We start from the raw sequence: 21,246 nt of genomic DNA, 5'->3' as shown, positions 1-21,246 counted from the left end.
GATCTTGCACTGGCCATCTCAGAAAAGGGTGGCATCTCCAGTTTATGGTCAGCCCATTATAGCTGCTTCATTTTTCTTTGTACAGATCTTCATAACAGAGAAAATGACAAGACATTAACAAGAATAACTCCTCATCCACCGAGACTTTGCAATCTCATTTCTCTCTTAATAAATGCTCATAATTCTCTCATCCTTTTTTCTTTCTCAAACACACAGAGGAAGAATTTATTCTTTAAATAATCATTTTAATAATGTCAGATAAAAATCAAAGGAAGAAATCACAGATCATGAAAATACTTGATTTAATCCTTTCTGTTGTTTAAATATCACCATGGAATTTGCATGACTGACACCAAAATCACAAGAATCAAAAAGAAGATTCTGTCTTCAGAAAGTCAAATGTACTGATGGAGTTTTTGTGCATCTTTGCAAATATCAGTCACTTACAAAGACCATCAGTTTACTGGAACAAAACAACTGATGTGAATTAATGACCAAAAGAGAAATAAAATTCTTTAACTTAAAGCATTCCACTTCCAAGGTGCTGGCCTATGAAAAGCAGGTACACCATGACCAATAGGGAAAAAAAAAGAAATAAAACAAACAAACAAACCAGAAAAAACCCAACTCAAACCAAAAAAATAAAGAAAAAAATCCATAATTTTAAAACCACATTCTGCAGGCAGGTGAGTCAGACGTTGTGGTTCCATCAAAGCAGCCTAAATTTCACTTGTCTTTGTACTTATCAATTTACTTTAAGTCTTCAGAGATAGCAACAGGGAAGCCGTAAATTGGCTTTCCAACAGGGGACAGATGAGACTCCATGCTACTGCTGTTTGGACCAGCTGGCATCTGAATGCTCTCTTCCACAGTTTTTCTCACTGGTCCTATAAGAAATCAACTGAAATTTTCTGAAAGTCACTTGCATTAAAAAATGAGGTCCACTCAATGCTGGCAGTAAGCCAAATAAAATTAAAACGATGTTGACAGTCTAATAAAGTGATTAGGGAAGCTAAAGGGTCTTGTCTATTGGCAGCTCTGACTTACCAGTCCACTTAAGTGAAACCAGCAAGGTAGTGGGGGCTGCACACCTTTTGTGGCTCCTCTCTCCAGTTGCAAAACATAGTGAAAAATAAAAGCATAGGAAGGTTACTGCATATAAGCAGAGTACAAGGACTACATTTTCACTAATGAAAACATTACCTTCCAGTTGAGTTCAATTTCACAGTCCAAGGCAAATTTCAAAGCTCCAGCTTTTATTTTTAAAAAGAAATTCAATATTTAACTGAGAGATTTTAAAAAATGTGTATCTTTGAAGGATTTAAGAAGTTGCCTCACCTAAACAACCTCCCTTTTTCGAAGACCCTGTGTTACACAGTATGGTTTTAGGGAAAGAGAAGCAAAGGGAGGAGGGTGGAAGAAATACTTGAATCATTATAGATACTTCGTCCACAGCTCTCTAACAAAGAGTGGGGGTTTCTCAGTTTCATGCAGTAGGGTTGCATTGATATTAGGTTCATCTACAAACTCTATGTCGCATGCCTGGGGGCTGCAAGGAGAGCGCTCCAGCTCCAGCACGGTTATGTTGTTTGGCGCCGAGGCAACGAGCACATTCCTTGGAACATAAAGGGTCAGCTGAGGACCACGGGCTGGCCAGTAGCGACCAAGATTAAAGCCATTGATCCAAATTTGCCCCTGTTAAGAGAGAAAGAAAAAATAACAACATTTTAATAATCTGTCAGAGGTGAAATGACAAAATAGGCTTAAGCATAACATTCTTAATATAGTAACTGAACTCCTTTCATCTTTCAGTTTGATTGAACACAAGGATAGAAAATCTATGCTAATGACAGTCAAAAGAACCCAAATTCCCTGAGCAGTCAAAGCCATTGCTAATATTTAAAAAGAAAGTGGTAAAATACTGTAGTAACTCCAAATATGACAATAATTAGAAAAACAACTGCAAGCTCCTTGCACTGATTTTTACCCAAGTTTAAGACCAAAACAAATCCAAAAACTGTATTTGCTTGAAGCTAATTGTTAAAAGGAGAATGAAGTCACAGAAGAAAAAAGCAGATCATAAGGCTCTTACAGTTTTCTGTACAAGTATAAGATTACAACACCTTGGTAGTCCCTGCTCTGTGATTTCGAAATCACAAGATACAGCTTGTCTAGACACATGAAATTCAGATCTCTCTTTTACTTGTAATAGCTTGGTCGACAAAGTACTTGTGCAATCACACTGCAATAAAGTACTGATGTAGTTACACACAACCCTTAAAAGCCTTGGGATCACCTAGTATTATTTTAAGTACAATGAATCTGTGGCATACAAATTTTTAAAATTGCTTTTTATACCTGAGTGGTCAGAACTCCTAACTCAAAATACTGTACTAACATCATAAATACCTTAAATTCAAAAGATTAAAATAAATGGGCAAGGAAAAAAGTAAAAAGTGAAAACACTAATTTATCTACAGACACACTGAAGTGACATAAATGCAGATTTTTCCAGAAGTCCATGAATTGGCAGGCTGCAGAATGTTTAGTAAAACTGTAAACTGACTACTACTGAGTCAAGCTGAGTCTTGGTTCTCAAGTAAGACAGAGGGAGGATATACTGCTGATTTGCATAAATATTTTGGTTTTACTCCTCCAAAGTGTCCTTTCACTGTATATCAAACAAGAGTTTAGTGTCAAGAAAAGGGATGGAAACAGATAACTGCATCTGTGTTTCTCCTTCTTGCTTTGGCCTTTGGTAATCAAAACATAAAGGAAAACCAGACTCATGGCATGGATGTACACTGATAAACATAATAAAATTGTCTGAATCAGTGGAAAGTAGGACTTTTACTGCATTCAGTGATTTCCAAAGTTGTCTGGGATAGCTAAAATTAGAATATTTTAACACAATTTACAGAAGCACAAATGTAATATAACAAGTATTGCTGGTTCAAGCTGCTTTAGTGGTATTTTTCTAGTGTTTCCTTTTTCAGGTATTTCTGAAATTAAATTTTACGAACTCACAAGAGAAACTTTTTAAGGAGTTAGTAACATGCAAATGCAGCTGAATTATTTCACCTCTGTATCCACTTCCGTGGTATAAGATCCTATCTTGTTCTGTTCTGCCAAGGTGTCAATAAACCTTGACCTCAAATGCTTTTTTTTAAAATCAAGTTTGTCTTTATTCAAACACATTACTTTTTGTAGTAGGTTTAGAAGAAAACATGGCATGAATGCAAACTCCCCCCACAAAAAATGGATGAGTGAGTGTACCCACTAGACTGTGGCCCTCCTCTCACAGAGAATGACAGCAATCTGTGGGAAGTAGGTGTTTAGTGTGGGAATCAACTGCAGTAGAGTTCTGATGCAGGAGATATGATCAGATAGGTCTCTGTTTCTGATCTGAATCAGTCACTGTAACTCCTTTTTCCAGTAAAGCTAAGAACTTACATTTCTCAACTCCAAACTGTCTTTATTACCACTGCAATTTCTAAAGACTCCACATTCAGGAATTTGTAAGCCCCAAACAAGCAAATTACGACATCATATCTACTAATAAATATGCCCTAGACAAAATAAAGAGGGAGGAACTTCATCTTCACTAGCAAGATTTTCTTTAGCAGGGACAGCAATTATAGCCCATGATTACACAGAAAACAAGAACAGTTTTGACTCAAATCCTCTTTTCTTTTGAAGAAAAAAGGTCCAGTAAATCTAAACATTCACTCAATGGCGTGTATGCTTAAGGACATCGTGATTCCTCATGTGGAGGGTGGAGTAAGTTTTATTACTGCTGAACAGTTTAAAAAGCACTGAAGGCAAGCTAACTACAACACAGGTTAACAGGTTAACAGGTTAACTGTTCATACTGCACCTTTCCTTCCAGGCTGTCCCTCATGCTATATTCCTTGCCTTTGCAAAGGCAGAACCATCATTAGGACTTTAAGTTTTCTTGGTAAGTGCTGCTTCTGTGGTTTTTCAACTACTCAGACAGGTGAATTTTAACCCCTGTTAAGAATCCCACTCCACAGTTAAGTAATTTACACAGTGCCATGCAAAGAACTAAGGCACACATACAGTGACTGGAATTTATACCCATCTACCTTAAAGGCATTTGCTCATTTTTAAAATTATCTGAAAGTCTCAGTTTCCGGGTATCTCACTTCAATCTCTCATCCAATCCATATAAAGCTTGAAGGATAAATTCAACAGTCAAACTAAAGCTCATCTGGAATCTCTCCCCAGGACTGCTTTACAGGGTATACAAACTACATAAAACACAGGTTTCCATAGATCAGAATAAAAGATTTCCACCAGTACCTAAGAATTCTTGGACTACCTTGCCATTTTAAAACTGGCATGTGTGGCCACCTCACTTCCTGAAGAAGATTTATGACTGATAGGGTCACAGAATTTACTAAAAAGGCCTAAGATTCCAGTTGCCATGAGAAAAAAGCTATTTTTTCAATTTTATTCAGTGATTGTGTGACATGCACTATACAGGGACAGGGACTAAGACAGACTTTCTCATCTAAGCTCAGTGTCAGCAACACCAAGAGCATGCAATAAATCACAGCCTTCTGCATATTGACAAGTGCTTTAACCACTACAATACTGGCAGTGGAGACAGACCAAAAGCAGTTCTTTCTCCTACTTTATTTTAATAGTAGCAAATTAATTGTTTCAGAAAAGTACAATTTTGCTACTTAACACTGCCACAGGCATTTCCCTAAAGCCTGGAGTTAAACACTTAGGCTTCCAAAGAGTAGCACTTCAGTGCACACACTCTGCTCCCTGTGCCTCCCACCAGGAGCAGCTGAGCTGCTCCTCACCCATCCTGCATGCTGGTGGTTGCAGACATGGCACTATGAAAACACACTCCTTCCTGCTCCAGCTACACTCCAACCCTGTGAGAAATTCCCATTGGCAAAGATCTGCCCACAAGCTTCTCACAGCAGTGCTTCCTCATCCATTCAGTCCAGGTACAGGCAACCCTCTCCATGCACTAGATCCACATCTGTGGCACACCATCAGCCACAGAGTCCAACACTCTTCATGCTTTGCAACAGGATCCATAGTTCCTAACATAGCACCTCAAGTATGATCCAAAAAAACTCCCTGCACAACCAAATGCAACACTTCTAAACAGCCTGACAGTTAATCTTTCTCACTGTTGAAAAACTTGGGTGGATTGGTTCAGTTGTTTTGGTTTGGGGTTTTTTTTTGTGATGCTCCACTTTCTACATCAATACCATGTATGTTCTGAATATGTTTCCCTTTTCTTAATGTTTCATCCCCAGATTTATTTAATTCATTTCTTAGTAATTTAAATAAATTTGAGACACCCACCTCTATGACCAACTTCTACCCGTCTAGGAGAGGGGGACTTTGATTGTCCATAGAAGTTTCAGTAGCTTTCTAAGTGGATTTGATGTTTTTACAGCAAAAAATGTGTACCTTTGTCCAACCAGGAAAATTGACATAGGTGTCTTGTGGCAAGTCCGGAATCCCTCCAGGAATTGAAAGAGTGCCAGTGTAAAATGTAGGTACTTCATAACTCAGTGCTTTGACAGCAGATGTGTTCTGGTTAGGAAGGGGATAAATAAAGTCATTGTTCACTGCTCCATCTATGTCTAGAGGATAGATTTCCCATCCAACAAGTATATCTTCAGCAAGAGTTAAATTTGAAACTAGACCCTAGGAGGAAGAAAAAAGAAACAACACAAAAATATAATTAGCTGATGTTATTGAAGTTATTTGGGTGTAACTATAAATCAGTCACAAATAAAAAGTGAATCAAAGTAACAACTGGCTCCCAATCTGTGTACAAAAAACACAAGCATCTGGTCTTCACCAAGTTATAAGCTTTGCTTAAAAATAAAGGGTTTCATTTATTCTCTGAGAAAGATCTGTTCCTCTTCAGAGTTTCAGGCTTTCATTGATACACAAGAGTTTTTTTCAAATTCTTTTGTTGTAACTGGAAAAATTTCTGTTTTTCTTTTACATGGACATGATTCCAAAACCTGAGGCTTAATGAAAAGGAGAAGCAACTTTAAATGTCATTAAGCCTGAGATACCATCGCTTGGTAATACTGAGTCACTAACCCAAGACATTAAACTTGTGCAATAGCAGAGAAAGTGGTATTTTCTTCCCACAAATCTTCTCCAGACAAGATAGTACAATAAAATCAATGCACATGCTCAATTCAGTGAAATGCTTTCAGCTTACAGCCAGCTTCAAGCCCATAGAATCCCATCTCATTCCTATGGGACCATGTACACAGTGGTTCACAGCACACTGGGGTGCTTGCACACCAAATGCCAAAGCAAGGTAAGGACATCATTTAAGAATGAAAAGAACATGACCTTACCCCTGCAAACATCCTAACTTTGTTACAGTAATGGTTCCTAAAGCAGTGTTTCAGTGCAATGCAAGGGGCTGGTTTGAACTGCTCGAATCAACCCTGCACAGAAGCTGGTTTTCACAGCTGGTGCAACACTAGTTATGTTGCAAACATCACATGTCAAACAGGAACAAGCTAACCACAGTTTCCATGGCTTTGGAGAGCTGATACTATGTCGTGTGTCTGCTGTGACATCTCCTAAGCATTGCACTGTCTCCAAAAAGCTCACCACCTGTATGAGCACTAAGCGGTTTTCTCTTCCTTTACCTAATGTCCACTACAGAACAGGAGCTTATTTTGCTTATGTCAAAAAAAATATCTGCAAGTGTCAAAAGTTAAGTGACAAAACTTTTCTATACAACCTAGACTCTATTCTCTCTAGCAATCAATTGACGTAATGCAGCATAACTTCAGCCTGAACTTTCTAACCTGTCTCCCTAAGCTCATCCGTAGGCACTATCAACAGAGTGATTTTTCAAATTACATTAAGTACGTACTAAACATTCTTACTTAGGTCTGCATAAAAATACACATTCAATGATCCTTATCTGGAGAAGATTTATAGGAAGTAAATACCACTTTCTCTGCTATTGTACAAGTTAACGTCTTGGGCTAGTGACTCAGTGTACCAAGATGTGGATTTTCCAAGTAAAACTGAGATATAGGTGCCAGCGTGCATGTGAAAAGACATATAAAATAACAGAAACCACACTCTTCCTTCCTTTGTGTCTTTTAACAAGACTTAGATCAACAGGATGTTTTAAAACCAAAATCCTTTCAAGATTCCTTCCCAAAAGCTAGATGCCTAGTTCCATCTCAAGCTCAAAAGAGTGATGAAACTCCAGCCAAACAAAACCCTGAAAACCTATCCTCTTTGTTAAAAAATGGAAGGCTTCACAAGACAGGAATCTCTTCCCCTAATTGATTTTCAAAACCACATGGATTTTTAAAACCCAAGGTATAATTACACCCAGTTTTCAAAATCAACATGAAGGAGAGCATGAGGGATGGAGTCTACAGAAAGAAGCAATGCACATAGTCCAAAGCTACCCAAGGAAGGTTGCCTTTTCTACTCAAAAAGATCCTGCTTTTAGAGGATTATTTTCCCTATGGACATGTCTCTTAATCCTGCTTTCACTCTTATATGGTTAAAAGGTATAAGTTTGAATTTCAGCTCAACCACAGCAACTGAACATCTCCTCAATCTAACCTCTAAACCTCTACTCTCTTTCCTTAATTTAAAACTAAGCATACAGGTTTCCTTATCATCTGGCCTGTTAATAAATTATTAATTAATTAGTTAATAAAAGCAGTGTCTCTGCTGCCTCAACATGAAGGCAAAATACTGGGGTACCAGCTTCCTTCCTCCGCCACTCAGATAAAGGCAAAGTACCTTGAAGAGACAGTATGAACACAATTAGCACTACTGCTACCTACTGCATCCTAATAATATCAAAAATAAAAAAAAAAGGAATGCTGTGAACTGTACACAGCACAAACATAATACAAGACTCACCTCTAAAGCACTCCTGTCTTTTATTGACTGTTAATGCAGCACTGGGGATCCCATTAAGTCTAAAACCAGAAAAGTTTACTTTTTGCCCCTGCCCTTCCTAGGGCTACCTTAGTGGTACCTCCATGGTATGGGGTTTACATGGTTTGTTAGCAAGGGGAGCTGCAGTGGGGACTCTTCTGAGAAGATGCCGAAAGCTGCCCCTTGTTAGACAAAGACAGTTCCAGCTGACTCTGGAACAGACCCATTGCTGAGCCCATCAGTGATTCTGAGAGCATCTCTTTGATGACATATTTAAGAATAAACTGAGTTCCCCAAGTTGAGTTTGTTTTGACCATGACAGTAATTTCTGAATGATCCCCTTGTCCTTATCTTGAACCACAAACTCTTTATTGTATTTTCTCCCCCTCTCCTGTTGGTGGAGGACGAGTGACAGAATGAGCACAGCCAAGGCCAGCCCATCACAGCCTCTCATGCATGGAGGTGACAGTCCTGAAGTGTAGCACACACCCAGAAGCTCTGTGATAATAGTAACACCAGGTCAGTTTGGGTGAACTGGCACTTTTGCATGCTGAAGTGCTCATGGACAGCCTTTCCCAGCCACACACAGAGTACTGCAAGGGTACACTGCTGGCAAATGAAATGGGGCAAGAAGAAAGATACAACAGGGTATTTATGTACACATACATACATCCTCCCAGCCTCCAAAAGCAACCCCAGGATTCACAAGCCTCAAAGTGCAATCAAGTTCTGGACCAATTTCCAACTCATTTTTGGAGTTTATAGAAACAATTTTAATACTACTATTTATAAACTCATCTGAACCGGAAAATCTTGTGGGTAGCACTTTGGCTGACCATGTAAGCGAACAAACAAAAAAAGTTCAAAAGACGTCTAGCAGCTTTTAATTTCACATTGATTCTGGTGTCTGGAAAACTCAGATGGAAACTACTGACTAGATATATTTTAGGTAAAGTTACAGCTTTAATCCTGACCTTTTTGCTCTTCCTAGTTCACTACTTTCTTTTTAACCTGTGGAAAAGACGAAAAGCCATCACAATCCAATAACTCAATAGATTTTACTTACCTTAAAGTCATTATTGTATCTACCAAAGTTGACTCGGCCCATATTCTCTACCAAAATGTCCAGATTTGCTCCAGCTTGCCCAGTTATATTTATCTTAAGTGATTTCCCCCTTTCAAGGATACCCTGAGGTACCTATATGAATTGCAACAAGAAGAAGAAAACAATAAACACTAAAACCCAAGAATGCCCTGTTACTTATTCTTTCAACTTGCATGAAAAGATTAAAAGTGCAAAGGAAAAAAAAAGAGTAAAGAAAATCCCTTTCCTCTCCATCTCCTGCATGTGAGCACATGCACACACAAAGGGCTTCTACATCAACATTCACATTTCACTACATCAACTGGATGTGATAGTGGGTTTTGAGGCATCTGACTCACAAATGCAAGTTCCCAAATTTAGTCCAGTGACTGAAAAGATTTTGGCAATATCAGTGATTTAATCATTGGCTTCATTTTCCAATTATGTGTACAACAATATTTAGTTTTATTTATTCCTATTCCCACAACACAAGGAAAGATGAGCTTGATCTGGACATAAAGGTGATAAGAGTCCATATGCATCAAATATTAATTGACTGTAAAATACATGAATTTATATTCTCATTAAGCAAGGCCAAAACCCTGCTTATGGAAAGAAAGACTAAGTTTACATTCTGTACAATAAACATTTTTTTTTGAAACTGCGGTTAGAAGCCACTTTTATAAGGTAAGACATTGGCTCAGACTTTCTCCTTCTTCCATCCTCAAAGGAAGAAATAAGAAAAAACTAATAAAAAAATCTTTGCAAATATTGCAGAAAACCACCAAGTATATATATCAGTAACATATTCCATAAACCTGCAAGTAAATTCATTCTCTAGGTCTTTTATTCACCTCAGTCATGAATATGTATCAACATTCAAATATGTCAAAAATGGCAAGATAATAGATAGTCAAATTTTCTGCAATACTAATTGGAACATCGGGTATGCACCAAGTCTGTACTTCCTTATTTTCCTCATGTGATTAAATACGATCAGGGTTGCTTTGGTGATCTGAAGGAAGGAGAAAAAAAAATCCAGTCTGCATCCTCGACTTTCATGAAGGCCACTGATGGCATAAATTAATACCAGCAAATAGTGATTTTACCCCATTGACAGAGACATAGGCACGATCATGGACTCCATTTAAAGTTGAAGACAGTGGTGTTGGTTCCACACAGTTCTTTGGAAGTGTAGTTCTATACAATACATATCCAAAATACTAGGAAAAGAAAAGAAAAAAACCCAACAGATTAATGAACCAAGTAATTGTGTTGTTTCAATTCAGGTCATGAATTAAAAATATCGCACGTTTCTGCCTACATGCCTGCACTGAAATGCTAACTTTCATTCACTTCAGACAGTGACTATCACAGATACCATTTCAGGTTAGAGTTTATTTTGACCTTTAGGTAATGGGTGACCTTTAGGTAAACTGGTGAAAATCCCTTTATAACTGAGTTTACATAAAAAACTTGTAAGTTCACTTCTCACCCAGTGCCCAGAGACTGATACATCCATCAAGTCAACATTATCTAGTTATCCATTAAATACTACATGGTTTACACCAGGAACATTTTGGAATAATTTTCACTAAGTTCCCCATCAGGAATGGAAAGAATATAAAAGCCATAGCCATTCCTGAGACATTAGCAGGCTGGAGAGCTGGGTGGAGAGGTAAGTAACAAACTTCAAAAAAAGGCAAGTGCAGGGCCCTGCACTTGGGGAATAATAACCCCATGTACCAGCACAGACTGGGGGCTGATCTGCTGGAAGCAGCTCTGAGAAGAAGGACATGGGGGTCCTGGTGGACAACAAGCTGTTCCTGAGGCAGCAGTGCCCTGGGGACCAAGGAGGCTGATGGTATCATTAGGAAAAACATGGACAGCAGGTCAAGGGAGATGATCCCACCCCTCTTCTCAGCCCTTCTGAGGCCACATCTGGAATGTTGTGTTCAGTTCTGGGCTCCTCAGAAAAAGAGGACACAGAACTATTGAAACAGATCCAGCAGAGGGCTATGAAGATAATTTAAAAAAAGCCATTTAAGACATGAAAATTAATATTTCAGAGAGGAGAGAAATCAAGGTGAAAGCCTAGACAGCACAGACACCTACATCCACAAGAAGAAGAAAGCCCCAGGTGTAAAACACTGTAGAATATGAAAAGGCCTCCAATGCAAAAATCCACAACATCTTTATAATACTATTAGTGTGTCCTAGATAAAGTGTAAGACACGACATAAGAAGAGTAATACCACAGAGGGTTGCTCAAATAAACTCCATAAAATTACTGCAAAGTGACTACTAAAGGAATCCTCACCTGCTTTAGCTCAACAAAAGTCAATGGATATGTGCTTCTCACTGGTCCAGAACGTGACAGTCCATCAAGAACCTCCAACACAGTGCCTGCCTGCAGCACAGAAAAGGCAGATACATGAAAGTCAGTAAGTTTCAGTTGAAATATAACAGCTAGCACATCCACCAATCAAGTCAGCTAGCTCCATGTGTCCAGAAGGTTAACAAATGTTTACACCATGCTTGCAGACATTTAAAATACAATATAGCAAACACAACTGATGAACTCTGAAACATGCCACATGTAGAGCAATGTTTTAATAAAAACAGATGCTCTAATTTTGCTATGCATTCATAAAAACAAAAGTGACCCTTTATTATTTAACTAGAACTACCCCAGGAGTTTCTCACAAAAGTTGTATAAACAAACACAACTGCTCAGGATGATTAATACAAAGCAATATATTATCTAAATTTTGCTCAGTTATACTTAGAATCAACTAGAGAAAATGACAGTGATTCCCACTGAGTTACTCCAGAATCATTCTGAACTAAGTAGGGATACAGTTTAATTCCATCAAGAGCCATCCAAGATGAATTTACTCTATTTAGTCTTAAATGATTTCATAAACTCTAAGGCTGTAATTAAGTTGTCATATGTAAGTAGCTGTACTGGTTTTAACAAGACTGGAGGCAAGGTTTAGGCTAGTCACACACATAAACACCTTGCTGAATAGGGACTTAGATTTGTACAATTAGATTGCCTTTAATTGCCAATATGGAATATTCTACGCATCTATGATTCTCTCTCAAACACCATCATCAGTTTTAAGTTAGTTAAAATGCACACAATATGCCTAATGTCTTACAAGCTCAGAAAATCAATTGCATATGATTTTTCATGAAAGATGTCAGTCTGTTTCCCCAGAACTATTGCCACTGTTCAGTGATAACAACATATTAGACATTCAGACACCTCTCATATACCAGATTTACATTCAAATGCTTAATAAAAAAGGTGTTTAAAAACATGTAAAACTATACTGTAAGAGTACTGACAGCAGTACAAACTTCTGAAGGTACTTAAATAACAGAAATATTCAATAACAGAAAACTGAACTTTTACAGAATTTACATGAAAGTTATACTGAAATATTAAAATGTACATACAGTATTTGGCAGTGATGCAACAGAAGCCAGCATGAATTGCCTATGTACACAAAATTAAGTCTGCAGTTTTGGCTGGGATACAGTTAATTTTCTTCAGAGAAGTTAGCATGGGGCTGTGTTTTGTATTCTTGCCAAGACTGCTGATAACACAGGGATATTTTGGTCATTGCTGAGCAGGGCTGACACAGATTCAAGAACTCTTCTGCTCCTCTCACCAGACAGCAGGCTGGGGATGCTCAAGAAGCTGGGAGGGAACACAGCCAGGACAGCTGACCCCCAGTGAGCAAAGGGATATTCTGTACCATTGGTGTCATGCTCAGCAATAAAAGCTGGAGGAAAAAGGATGAAGGAGAGACGTTTGGCGTAACAGTGTTTATCTTGTCAAGTAACCAACACACACAAATTGTTCAAAAGTTGTGTGATGCGGCACTCTGGAAAACGTGGTTTAGTGAAGAACACAGTAGTGGCTGGGTTAATGCTTGGACTCAGTAATCTCAGAAGTTTTTTCCAACATTAATGATTCTGTGATGGAGCCCTGCTTCCCTGGGAAGGCTGAGTGCCTCCCTCTGCAAAGGTAGTCGCAAATGAGCTCCTTATTTTGCTTTACTTATGTGTGCAGTTTTTGCTTACCTACAGAACTGTCTTTATCTCAACCCACAAGTTTTCACACCTCTACCTTTCTGATTCTCTCCCCTCCCTACTGGGGGAGAATGAGTGGCTGCAGGGTGCTCAGCTGCCTACCAGGATTAAACCACAACAACCATGTAGACACAGATCTAAACAGACTTCTGAAATGAGATTGTCTTAACTCTAGCTAGGAGCAAGCAAGACATAAGTAAATAAAAGGTAACACCAACACTGTCTAGTGGTTGGGTCATCCTTACTAGCCCACAGCTAAGCATGTTCACTTGTGCAAGAAGATTGCTGGTCAAACATGGCTTGCAAAATTTTGATGAAAGTTGCTCGCTCTCATGTTTTCAGTTTAAAAGTCATACCTAAAATCGCAATCATTTTTGATACAGTAAGATCTCCCAAACATTCCAGACTGCATACATGGTCCACTCCTTATCTTGTGCTCCTCCAAGGGAGCCAGTAATATTACAGCAATATGCAAGATTTGCCATGCCACAGGAGAGATTTAGCTAAATCAGGTCTTCTACAAGAGCTGTGAAGCAAGATGTGCACAAACACTGACAAAGGTAATTTACAGAATTGAACAATTCTACGGGCTTTAATAGTCTTAGCCCTAGGTGGACAGCGAAACCAGACATGACTACAAGCAGCATTAAGACATGGTCATCACTTGAGCACTTGAATGAGCAACTAAGTGGCAATGAAAGCTGCTTTGTGCCTTGCTGACCTGAGTATTAGCAGCTTGTACTGCTAATACAGCAGCCTGTTGGACTTTTTATTTTTAAGTCCCTGCTATCAAAGGGGCTTCTCTTCTGAATATGGGTCAACCAGGTATGATTCTCTTAGGGATTGGTAGAAGGTTGTTTCTTTGAAACTCCAGGAGTTTATTTTTGTTCAGCTTTTCAGTCTTTGGTGATACATACAAAAAAAAGCCTTCAAGACAAGATTTGGTCTTGCTGCACATTCCTGTTGACTGCTACTTAGTGGACAATCAGTACCACAAGAGAAATTTACCAGTAAACTTAAAAATTATAAATATTGTCAGGAATTTTTAAAAACAACCTGTAAAACAACAGATGACTGCTAAAAATAAAAGCAATACTTATTTAATCCTCCAAGGCAAAGTCTTCAAAACCCAAGTGTAAAGTCAAGCACGACAGAAAAAAGGAATGAAATAGCTCCAACAGGAATATCAACTACAGGCAGCATCCTGTTTGCTTAACCCCTTTCTAGCCCCAACACACACCAGCACTGCCTGCTACTTGCTATTGCTTGAGCTCTCCACATTTTAAGAACTGAACACTTCTCCAGAATTTAAAAGTCTGCAGGCTGCTGTGCTAGGGCAAGAACTTCCTTGTGACCAAGCACTTCTCAGGGCCCCCCAAGTGCTAACCAGAAACTATCACCTGCTCACAAGCCTGCACAGCCACGTGGATACATCACAGGAACCAAGATTAATTTACTCTCCTCTGGAACAATGCTTCCCAAGTTCTGGGGCATAAAGTCCTTAAAATCTATCATCTTGTTCACACTTCTACTGTGGTTCTGCCTTTGCTTGCCCTCATTCCTCATCTTCAACACTTCTCTTCTGCATCTGTGCATCAAGATTTTTTCCATATCACCTGCTTTCCTGCCTTTGCTCTTACATAGCAATGTCAGCATACAGCATCTTTTAAGAAACCGCATTTTTCCCACCCAGTAGGATTCTTTAAATAAATTAATAGCTCAGAATGCATAACTGTCTCATCAGGGGAGTTGATACTTAAGGACTTTACTACCACAAAATATCTTGAGGAAAACAAAGATGGAGAACATCTTGCTCTGGTTACATGTACCTCTGTAAAGTACATTCATATGACCCCTAAAAATACTCCAGAGTCTCCTTTCTCTCACCCTTTCTGCAAAAGTGTCAGGGGAGTTGGTTCACTGGAGTAGACACAATGCTCTCTGTGGCAGACTGACTGCTGGACCTCAGCTGCAGAGTGAAAATCCACACAGTACCTGTGTGAGCACTGACTGTGACTGCAAATGACATAGCTAGGAAGTTTATTGTTACCAAAGCTAAGCGCTATTATTTAGAATATTCCCTCTCTGATACTCACCAAAATACATTAAGGCTTCTTCCTACAACAAGGTGTATTGCAGCTGGTTCCAGCTGGAGCTAGAAAGGAGTTGGGAAAGCAGCTTTGAGCTGGCACAGTCCAAATCCTCTGTGATTGGAGACTTTACTTGTGTTGCAGGGTCACCCAGCAGAGCAAAAGCTAAGCAGTGGGTCACAGAGCAAAAGGCCACCTTCTTCACAGAAAACAGTTCCAGAGGCTCTCAGTGCAGATGGCACTATATGTACAAGCATGACAGGAACCTTACATCTGGCAGTTTAGACATGCCATCTGCATTCCTAAAACTGATGTCTGGAGAGTGAAATGCTTCCTCTCAAAAAATCACAAGGTGTAGAAGGGGCAGATCAGGTCAAAGATGCAATATTTGACTAAGTTTGGTCATCTGACTCTTGCAAGAGTCCAGCAGCATTTCTTGAAGGCATGAAAGAGAAAGTTTTTCATTCTACTGAAACTGGACAGCCTTATCTGAGAGCCACGGCCCATGACAAGATGGGAGAGTCAAGATCTGATAACTGGGCTGCCAAGTGCTTGCAGCCAAAGACAGCAGCTATGGTGGTGGGTGTAGCGATAAGAGCCTATAATTAGTCACTGCTGCCAGTTCAGTGAAACCTCATATGGGAAGAAGACACCCAAAGGTTGTTGAAAGTGATACAGATCTCTTTCAGCTTCACAGATGAACCACTTTTATGCAAAAAGTTCTTCTGCCCACCACTTGAGCGGAATGACTTGAAAATGCCTGCAAAAGCCTTATCGCTACTAAATTTTGCAATGTTTCAGTTGCAGAGATGAGATACCTGACTAACTGGAAAAATAACTGCCACATTGAAATTACAGAGTGTGAAATCAGAGCATTAGGAGTTACAGTATTCAGCATATCAACTGCAGTAATCCTCCCTCTCAAAACTTGTCTGTGCCCAGCAGAAAGAATATAGTCAAGTTCATATCTGCAGTGTCCTCTGTTGCCCATTAAACCATCCACTTCACTCACAGCAGGAACCTAGTTCTCAAATGTATCTCACAAAAAATTGTCCTCGGTCCTAAAATGATGGTGCTGCAGTCAAACCCCAGATACTTGTGAGCTGACCAGCTATACCACTACTGTCACACAGGCTGGGTTCTGAGTGCTTAGTTCTGTGTGCTTTTCCCTCAGCAGGAAACCAATTTAATTTCTCTCATCAGCTACAGATCTTGTCAGAAACTTTATCAATAAAACTTTCAAATTTATCAAAAATATTCCACGCTCAAAATTTAAAGGTCTTGAAGTATTTTAAATACATATATCCTACTTTTCCTTCCACTTTAGAGGCATCACGAGCTACAAAAACACTTTGCTGTAAGTCTCATGATAATATTCCCCCAGCTACATGAGTAATCCCCCAGCTACTGATATATGAGTAATCTTAAACAACTATGAATCTGTTGTGTTAATAATATATTAATTTCAGTTCAGCAAAGCTTCAGGCACATACTGCATATTGTACACACTATCTTTTTACAGTCAGGTAAGATGCATTTGATCATTTTCTAACATGGGCATGATTCCTAATTCCCAAACTCTCCCTCCTTCCTGAAAGTTTGCTTTCAAGGTTTTCCTCTTTATTTTGTAGGATATCTAGAGTCTGTTGTGACACCCTCATAAATATTTTTAATAAAAAGCAAACAGGGAGCATCATGAAAAGATACACAGTGTATTACAGATGTTAATTTACCTTCTGCAGGCGAACCTTCCCATATGCAAATTTGGGTGTTGTTGGAGGGATAAGACCTTCTGGTAACTCTTTATACTAGAAAGAGAACGAGAAAAAACACAAACAAACACACACAAGTTAAATACAAACACACTTTAACTGAATTCTCACTTTACACTTCACAACTTACAGAATTATAACTTTGGCTAAAAGTAAATAACCCCCCTAGAGGCTACAGATGTATCTAGTCTTCAGATGGAGGGTTTTTTCTTTTTTCAAAAGAAAAAATTTGACTTGATCATATATGGTGAAAAATTTTTCATAACCATTTGACATTATGTAAAGTAAAAAGCATAATTAACAAAGTGAACTACCAAAATTCCCAATGCCCTTGGAGCCCTCCTGTGGCTACAGCCTGAGTTACTCTCTTCCACAGCTTTTCTGCAGTTCTCTCCCAGTTCATGGGAGCTTGAGTGAACCTTTACAAATCTGTACGAGTATTTCCATCTCACCCTTTGTGAGCAACACTTCCTTATAGGAATTACTACCTCCAGTACCTTTCCTTTCAGTGTTACGATATTCCACCACCACTGGCTACTCCATTACTGCCTGGACTGGGGTCTCTGAGAAACAAGCCTGGAGACCACAGCTCCATGAACCTCTGAGGTCCCATCTTTAGCTTCCCTCTGTTCCTGTTCTAGACAACTGTCCAGTCAGTCACAGGTAAACATGACAAAGAAACTCTCTAACCACCCATCTACTTCTGGTTGCTTCTTGTCCCATACTTTTAAGAATGATGACCATAAATCAGCAGAGAGAAGGGATGAAGGGCCTCCACTCACCCACTACTTTCCTGGACACCTTTGAGATGTGGCAGACCAGACAGTGGCTTTCTGCCCAGTACTTTGGCCTTCTCCTTTCTGTGCCTACAACCTTCTTTTCTCCTTGCCATCCTCACCTTCTCCCCTCCTGCCACTATTTAATAGCCACTCTTCCCATCTGTTCTTTCATTAACGAGACATGGCCTGTCTGCATATCAGAGAAAAAACTTCTGCAGATGAGATACTCATATGAACAAGCAATCCAAGACTACATTCTAATAAACATGTACAAAAGACCAACCTTGTGAAGAGTGTCTCCATCTGCAAATTGGCAACTTTGGAGTGCTTACCTTGTCAGGGTTTTGTTCAAATAAATTTGATTAGGGGCTGAAAGAGTTTTTGATTTAGCTGGAGGCTTTATGTTTTGTTTTTAACAGACCACAGCACTGAATTCCCAATGGTACCCTGTCAAGTGTCAGTCATGGATGGATGAAAGTCTGATTTACATTTCCAGTAAGAAGTTAATTTCTTCTCCTTTGTATTGGAACACAATCAAGATTCCCAAATTTAAAGAAAACAGAAGTTGTATTCACCCAAGGGAGAAATCAAAAAGAAATCAAAAGCAGGAAATTTCAACTCCAATAGTAAAAATTAAAAGAATGCTAACATCAATTGAAAGAAACTGTAGACTGAAATTCTTCATTACATTTTTTAACTAATGGAAACTGTAAAGGAAGACTTTAATGTTATCCTTGTAGCACAGCTAACACATTGAACACAGTAATTTGTTACAAGTAACTTTATTTTCTTTCATCAGCTTCACCTCAAAGAGCAACTGAGTGGAAAATTTGTTAGAATTAGGTTTAGAATCCACAGTAGTGACAGGAAAACATCACTGAAAATCTATGGACATGCAAATTAAGAAACCAACCACAGCAAAAAATGACTCAATACACCTGAGGTTATAGTGAACATTTCACATCTTATCAAGGCTCTCTCACTGCACTAGATTACTACTTACATCTCAGAGAGGGGTCTTGCACCTTGAAGAAAACAACTCAAAATTAGGAAGTTTGTGGATTTCTCTGGTGAGAAAAGCTGTATCAACACAGGATACTCCCCTTGGAAAGGCCATCAAAATTATCCCATCAATTTATCCCATCAGGCTTAGGGATAATGGTGAAATAGAAGAAAAAAAAAATCCACAGCAGGCCTTCCACAGTTAAAGAGATTAAGGCGTTCTCAACCCTAGAGAAAGTGTAGTACACTTTTGGGAGACCTACTCTTGGAATAAAAATGTCTTCTAGTGCATAGGAATGTTGCTGGTATGCAACAGGATAGTGATTATAAGCCTGAGCCTTGGGATTCACACAGAACCTGTTTTTAAGCCTCACCTGAACAGCCTCCAATGCAAGGCTATTCAAAACACAGACAGAGGTTCCATGTTCTACTTCAATCTCCACTTTGTGGAGACACTGTGAATTTTTACAGCAAGGCAAAGCTGGTCCCACCCACTAGCTGCAGGTTGTGAAAACACAAAACCAAGATGAGCTCTTTTGAGTAAGCCTGGTCTTTCTCAGAGGCCCAAAACCTCAACATGAAGTTTGGGACAGCCAAAGCACTAAACTGCAGCACAGACTGGGCTGACATCAGCTCGTCAGCCTAAGCTGACTGAATGGCTGACTGATGCTGCAAGGAAAAAGCTCTGTACACTCCTCCTCCATCTCTACTCCCAGCCAAACCCTTCCCACCTCCCTCTGCTCCCTCCCCCTGTGGCAGCACTGGCTCTCATCCTACTGAGTGAGCTCATTCACCTTACTGACCTTGAGAGAAAACAAATGTAAGAAAAAAGAAGAGCTGAACCATGTCAGAGTCAGACCTACACCAGCATCCTCTCCTCTAAAAGGAAGGAGGAAGCCACTGGGACAGAATGAATAGCTAGAGAGGGGCAAGATCTTTTGTTTTTTGTAACAAGAAGCAGTTAAGTTGGCCTAATTATCAGGTTCCATTTCACTTCCCCCAGCTGCAGAAAATAGTACATTGAGGAGTAACTTCCACCAACACAAGAACAAGACAGTTTGGAGGATGTCTCAAAGAACCATTCTAAAAATGTCCTGGGGACACTCACCATACCAATGACTTTTCTGATGGTGAAATACTTTTCTGTCAGATCTCCCGCCTCGCTCAGGGGAGCATCATAGTCATAACTAGTGGGCTGAGGCATATAAGGCATATTAGCACCTAGGGGAGGAGGAAAAAAGAAAAAGCAGTAAAAACAGTGGAAGAGAGGGATTTTTTCCCAAAGGTATCAACTGCCAGAATTCTTTCTGATTTCAGACAGATTCTGCTACATTTTTAGATTCAGTGTAGGCCTTGAAGTTTGGGATTTGGCATAAAAAATTGAAGGAGGACAATGTCCTTGTGAGCTTACACCACTCTGTGAAATATTCCGAAGAGAAACACATTTATTTGTGTTCCAACTGTTTCACAGCACCGAGTGAAGCAGAAGTAGCCTTGGAAAAGACAAATACCATGTGGGTTTGGTACAACATGTTGGCAATAAACAAAGAACAGCTAGTGCAGTCATGTCTTTTGCCATGGGCAAGTAGGCACAGCTCGTTCTTTCACAAAATACATTACTACCTAATTCAAAAGGAGCTCCCCTCCACCATTAGTATAATTTAAGTAATTTCTTACCATTCCAATAGGCAAAGTTAGTCCCCCCTATAAACATGTACCTAAAAAGAAAAAAAATCAGGTTTTGCTGAACTGGGAAAAGAAATCCCCCCAAAATTAAGCTCTACTGAACACACACTTACAGGTTAACGTTAGCACCACGTGCCAGGATTTCATTAAGTGTTTTAGCTACAGTTTCTGCGGGCACAACAGAATGACGGTGCCCCCAGTGATCCAACCATCCAGTATAAAATTCAGAATTAACCTGAAAGGAGGAAGGGCAAAAGAGGAAGGGGAAACATGAAGAGGGAACAAGAACCGAATGCAATGTGAACTAAGGCTCCTAACTGTAAGAGGGAAGGGAAAAAAGGCACCTTGACTAATATGAGCCATTTTTAAACTACTGTAAATACAGCAAAGTACATACTAGATCAGTCCTTTTCAGCAGACTACAGGTCAAAGGAATTAAAGGATTGTTCCAATAATTTTATAGGGACATTTTGAAAAAAATTGCTTAAGCATCAAAGAGTATAGATCTCTTGGGAACCTGGCAACAAGGATGTGTTTCAGATGCTTGGCATTCAAATAAATGATGGAATCAACATATTCTCTGCAGAACAGCATATACAAACTGGATGTAATGAAAAATATTTCAAATTGCTTTCTAAACAACTCCTTAGCACAGAGATAATTTTGTACCCTCAAATGGGCCTTCTCCCTTTCTCAAAATGGCTTCCAGTGTTCTCACATCCCACTATAGCTTGTATAAAACCTCTAGGGTAGCTGAAAACAGGAAACAACTTCTAATCTGCCCTTTT

At 39.3% G+C, this 21,246-nt stretch overlaps 1 protein-coding gene across 1 annotated transcript in view; it reads right to left on the bottom strand.

Annotated features, from left to right (window-relative positions):
* Positions 1–225: 225 nt before the first annotated feature.
* The window catches only part of GLB1 (galactosidase beta 1), a 41,577-nt gene continuing 20,556 nt past the window's right edge, over positions 226–21,246 (bottom strand). The window contains exons 8-16 of the mRNA XM_064704810.1: positions 20,572–20,693; positions 20,450–20,490; positions 19,881–19,993; positions 16,953–17,027; positions 11,346–11,435; positions 10,135–10,248; positions 9,008–9,139; positions 5,461–5,700; positions 226–1,695 (exon numbers count right to left, since the gene is read on the bottom strand). Of these exons, the coding sequence (XP_064560880.1) occupies positions 1,435–1,695; positions 5,461–5,700; positions 9,008–9,139; positions 10,135–10,248; positions 11,346–11,435; positions 16,953–17,027; positions 19,881–19,993; positions 20,450–20,490; positions 20,572–20,693 (1,188 nt within the window). The 3' untranslated portion in view covers positions 226–1,434. The remainder of the gene's footprint in view (positions 1,696–5,460; positions 5,701–9,007; positions 9,140–10,134; positions 10,249–11,345; positions 11,436–16,952; positions 17,028–19,880; positions 19,994–20,449; positions 20,491–20,571; positions 20,694–21,246) is intronic.

The sequence above is a fragment of the Zonotrichia leucophrys genome, chromosome 2 (assembly GCF_028769735.1).
Source record: "Zonotrichia leucophrys gambelii isolate GWCS_2022_RI chromosome 2, RI_Zleu_2.0, whole genome shotgun sequence".
NCBI lineage: Eukaryota > Metazoa > Chordata > Aves > Passeriformes > Passerellidae > Zonotrichia > Zonotrichia leucophrys.
This window is presented reverse-complemented; position numbering and strand designations above follow the sequence as displayed.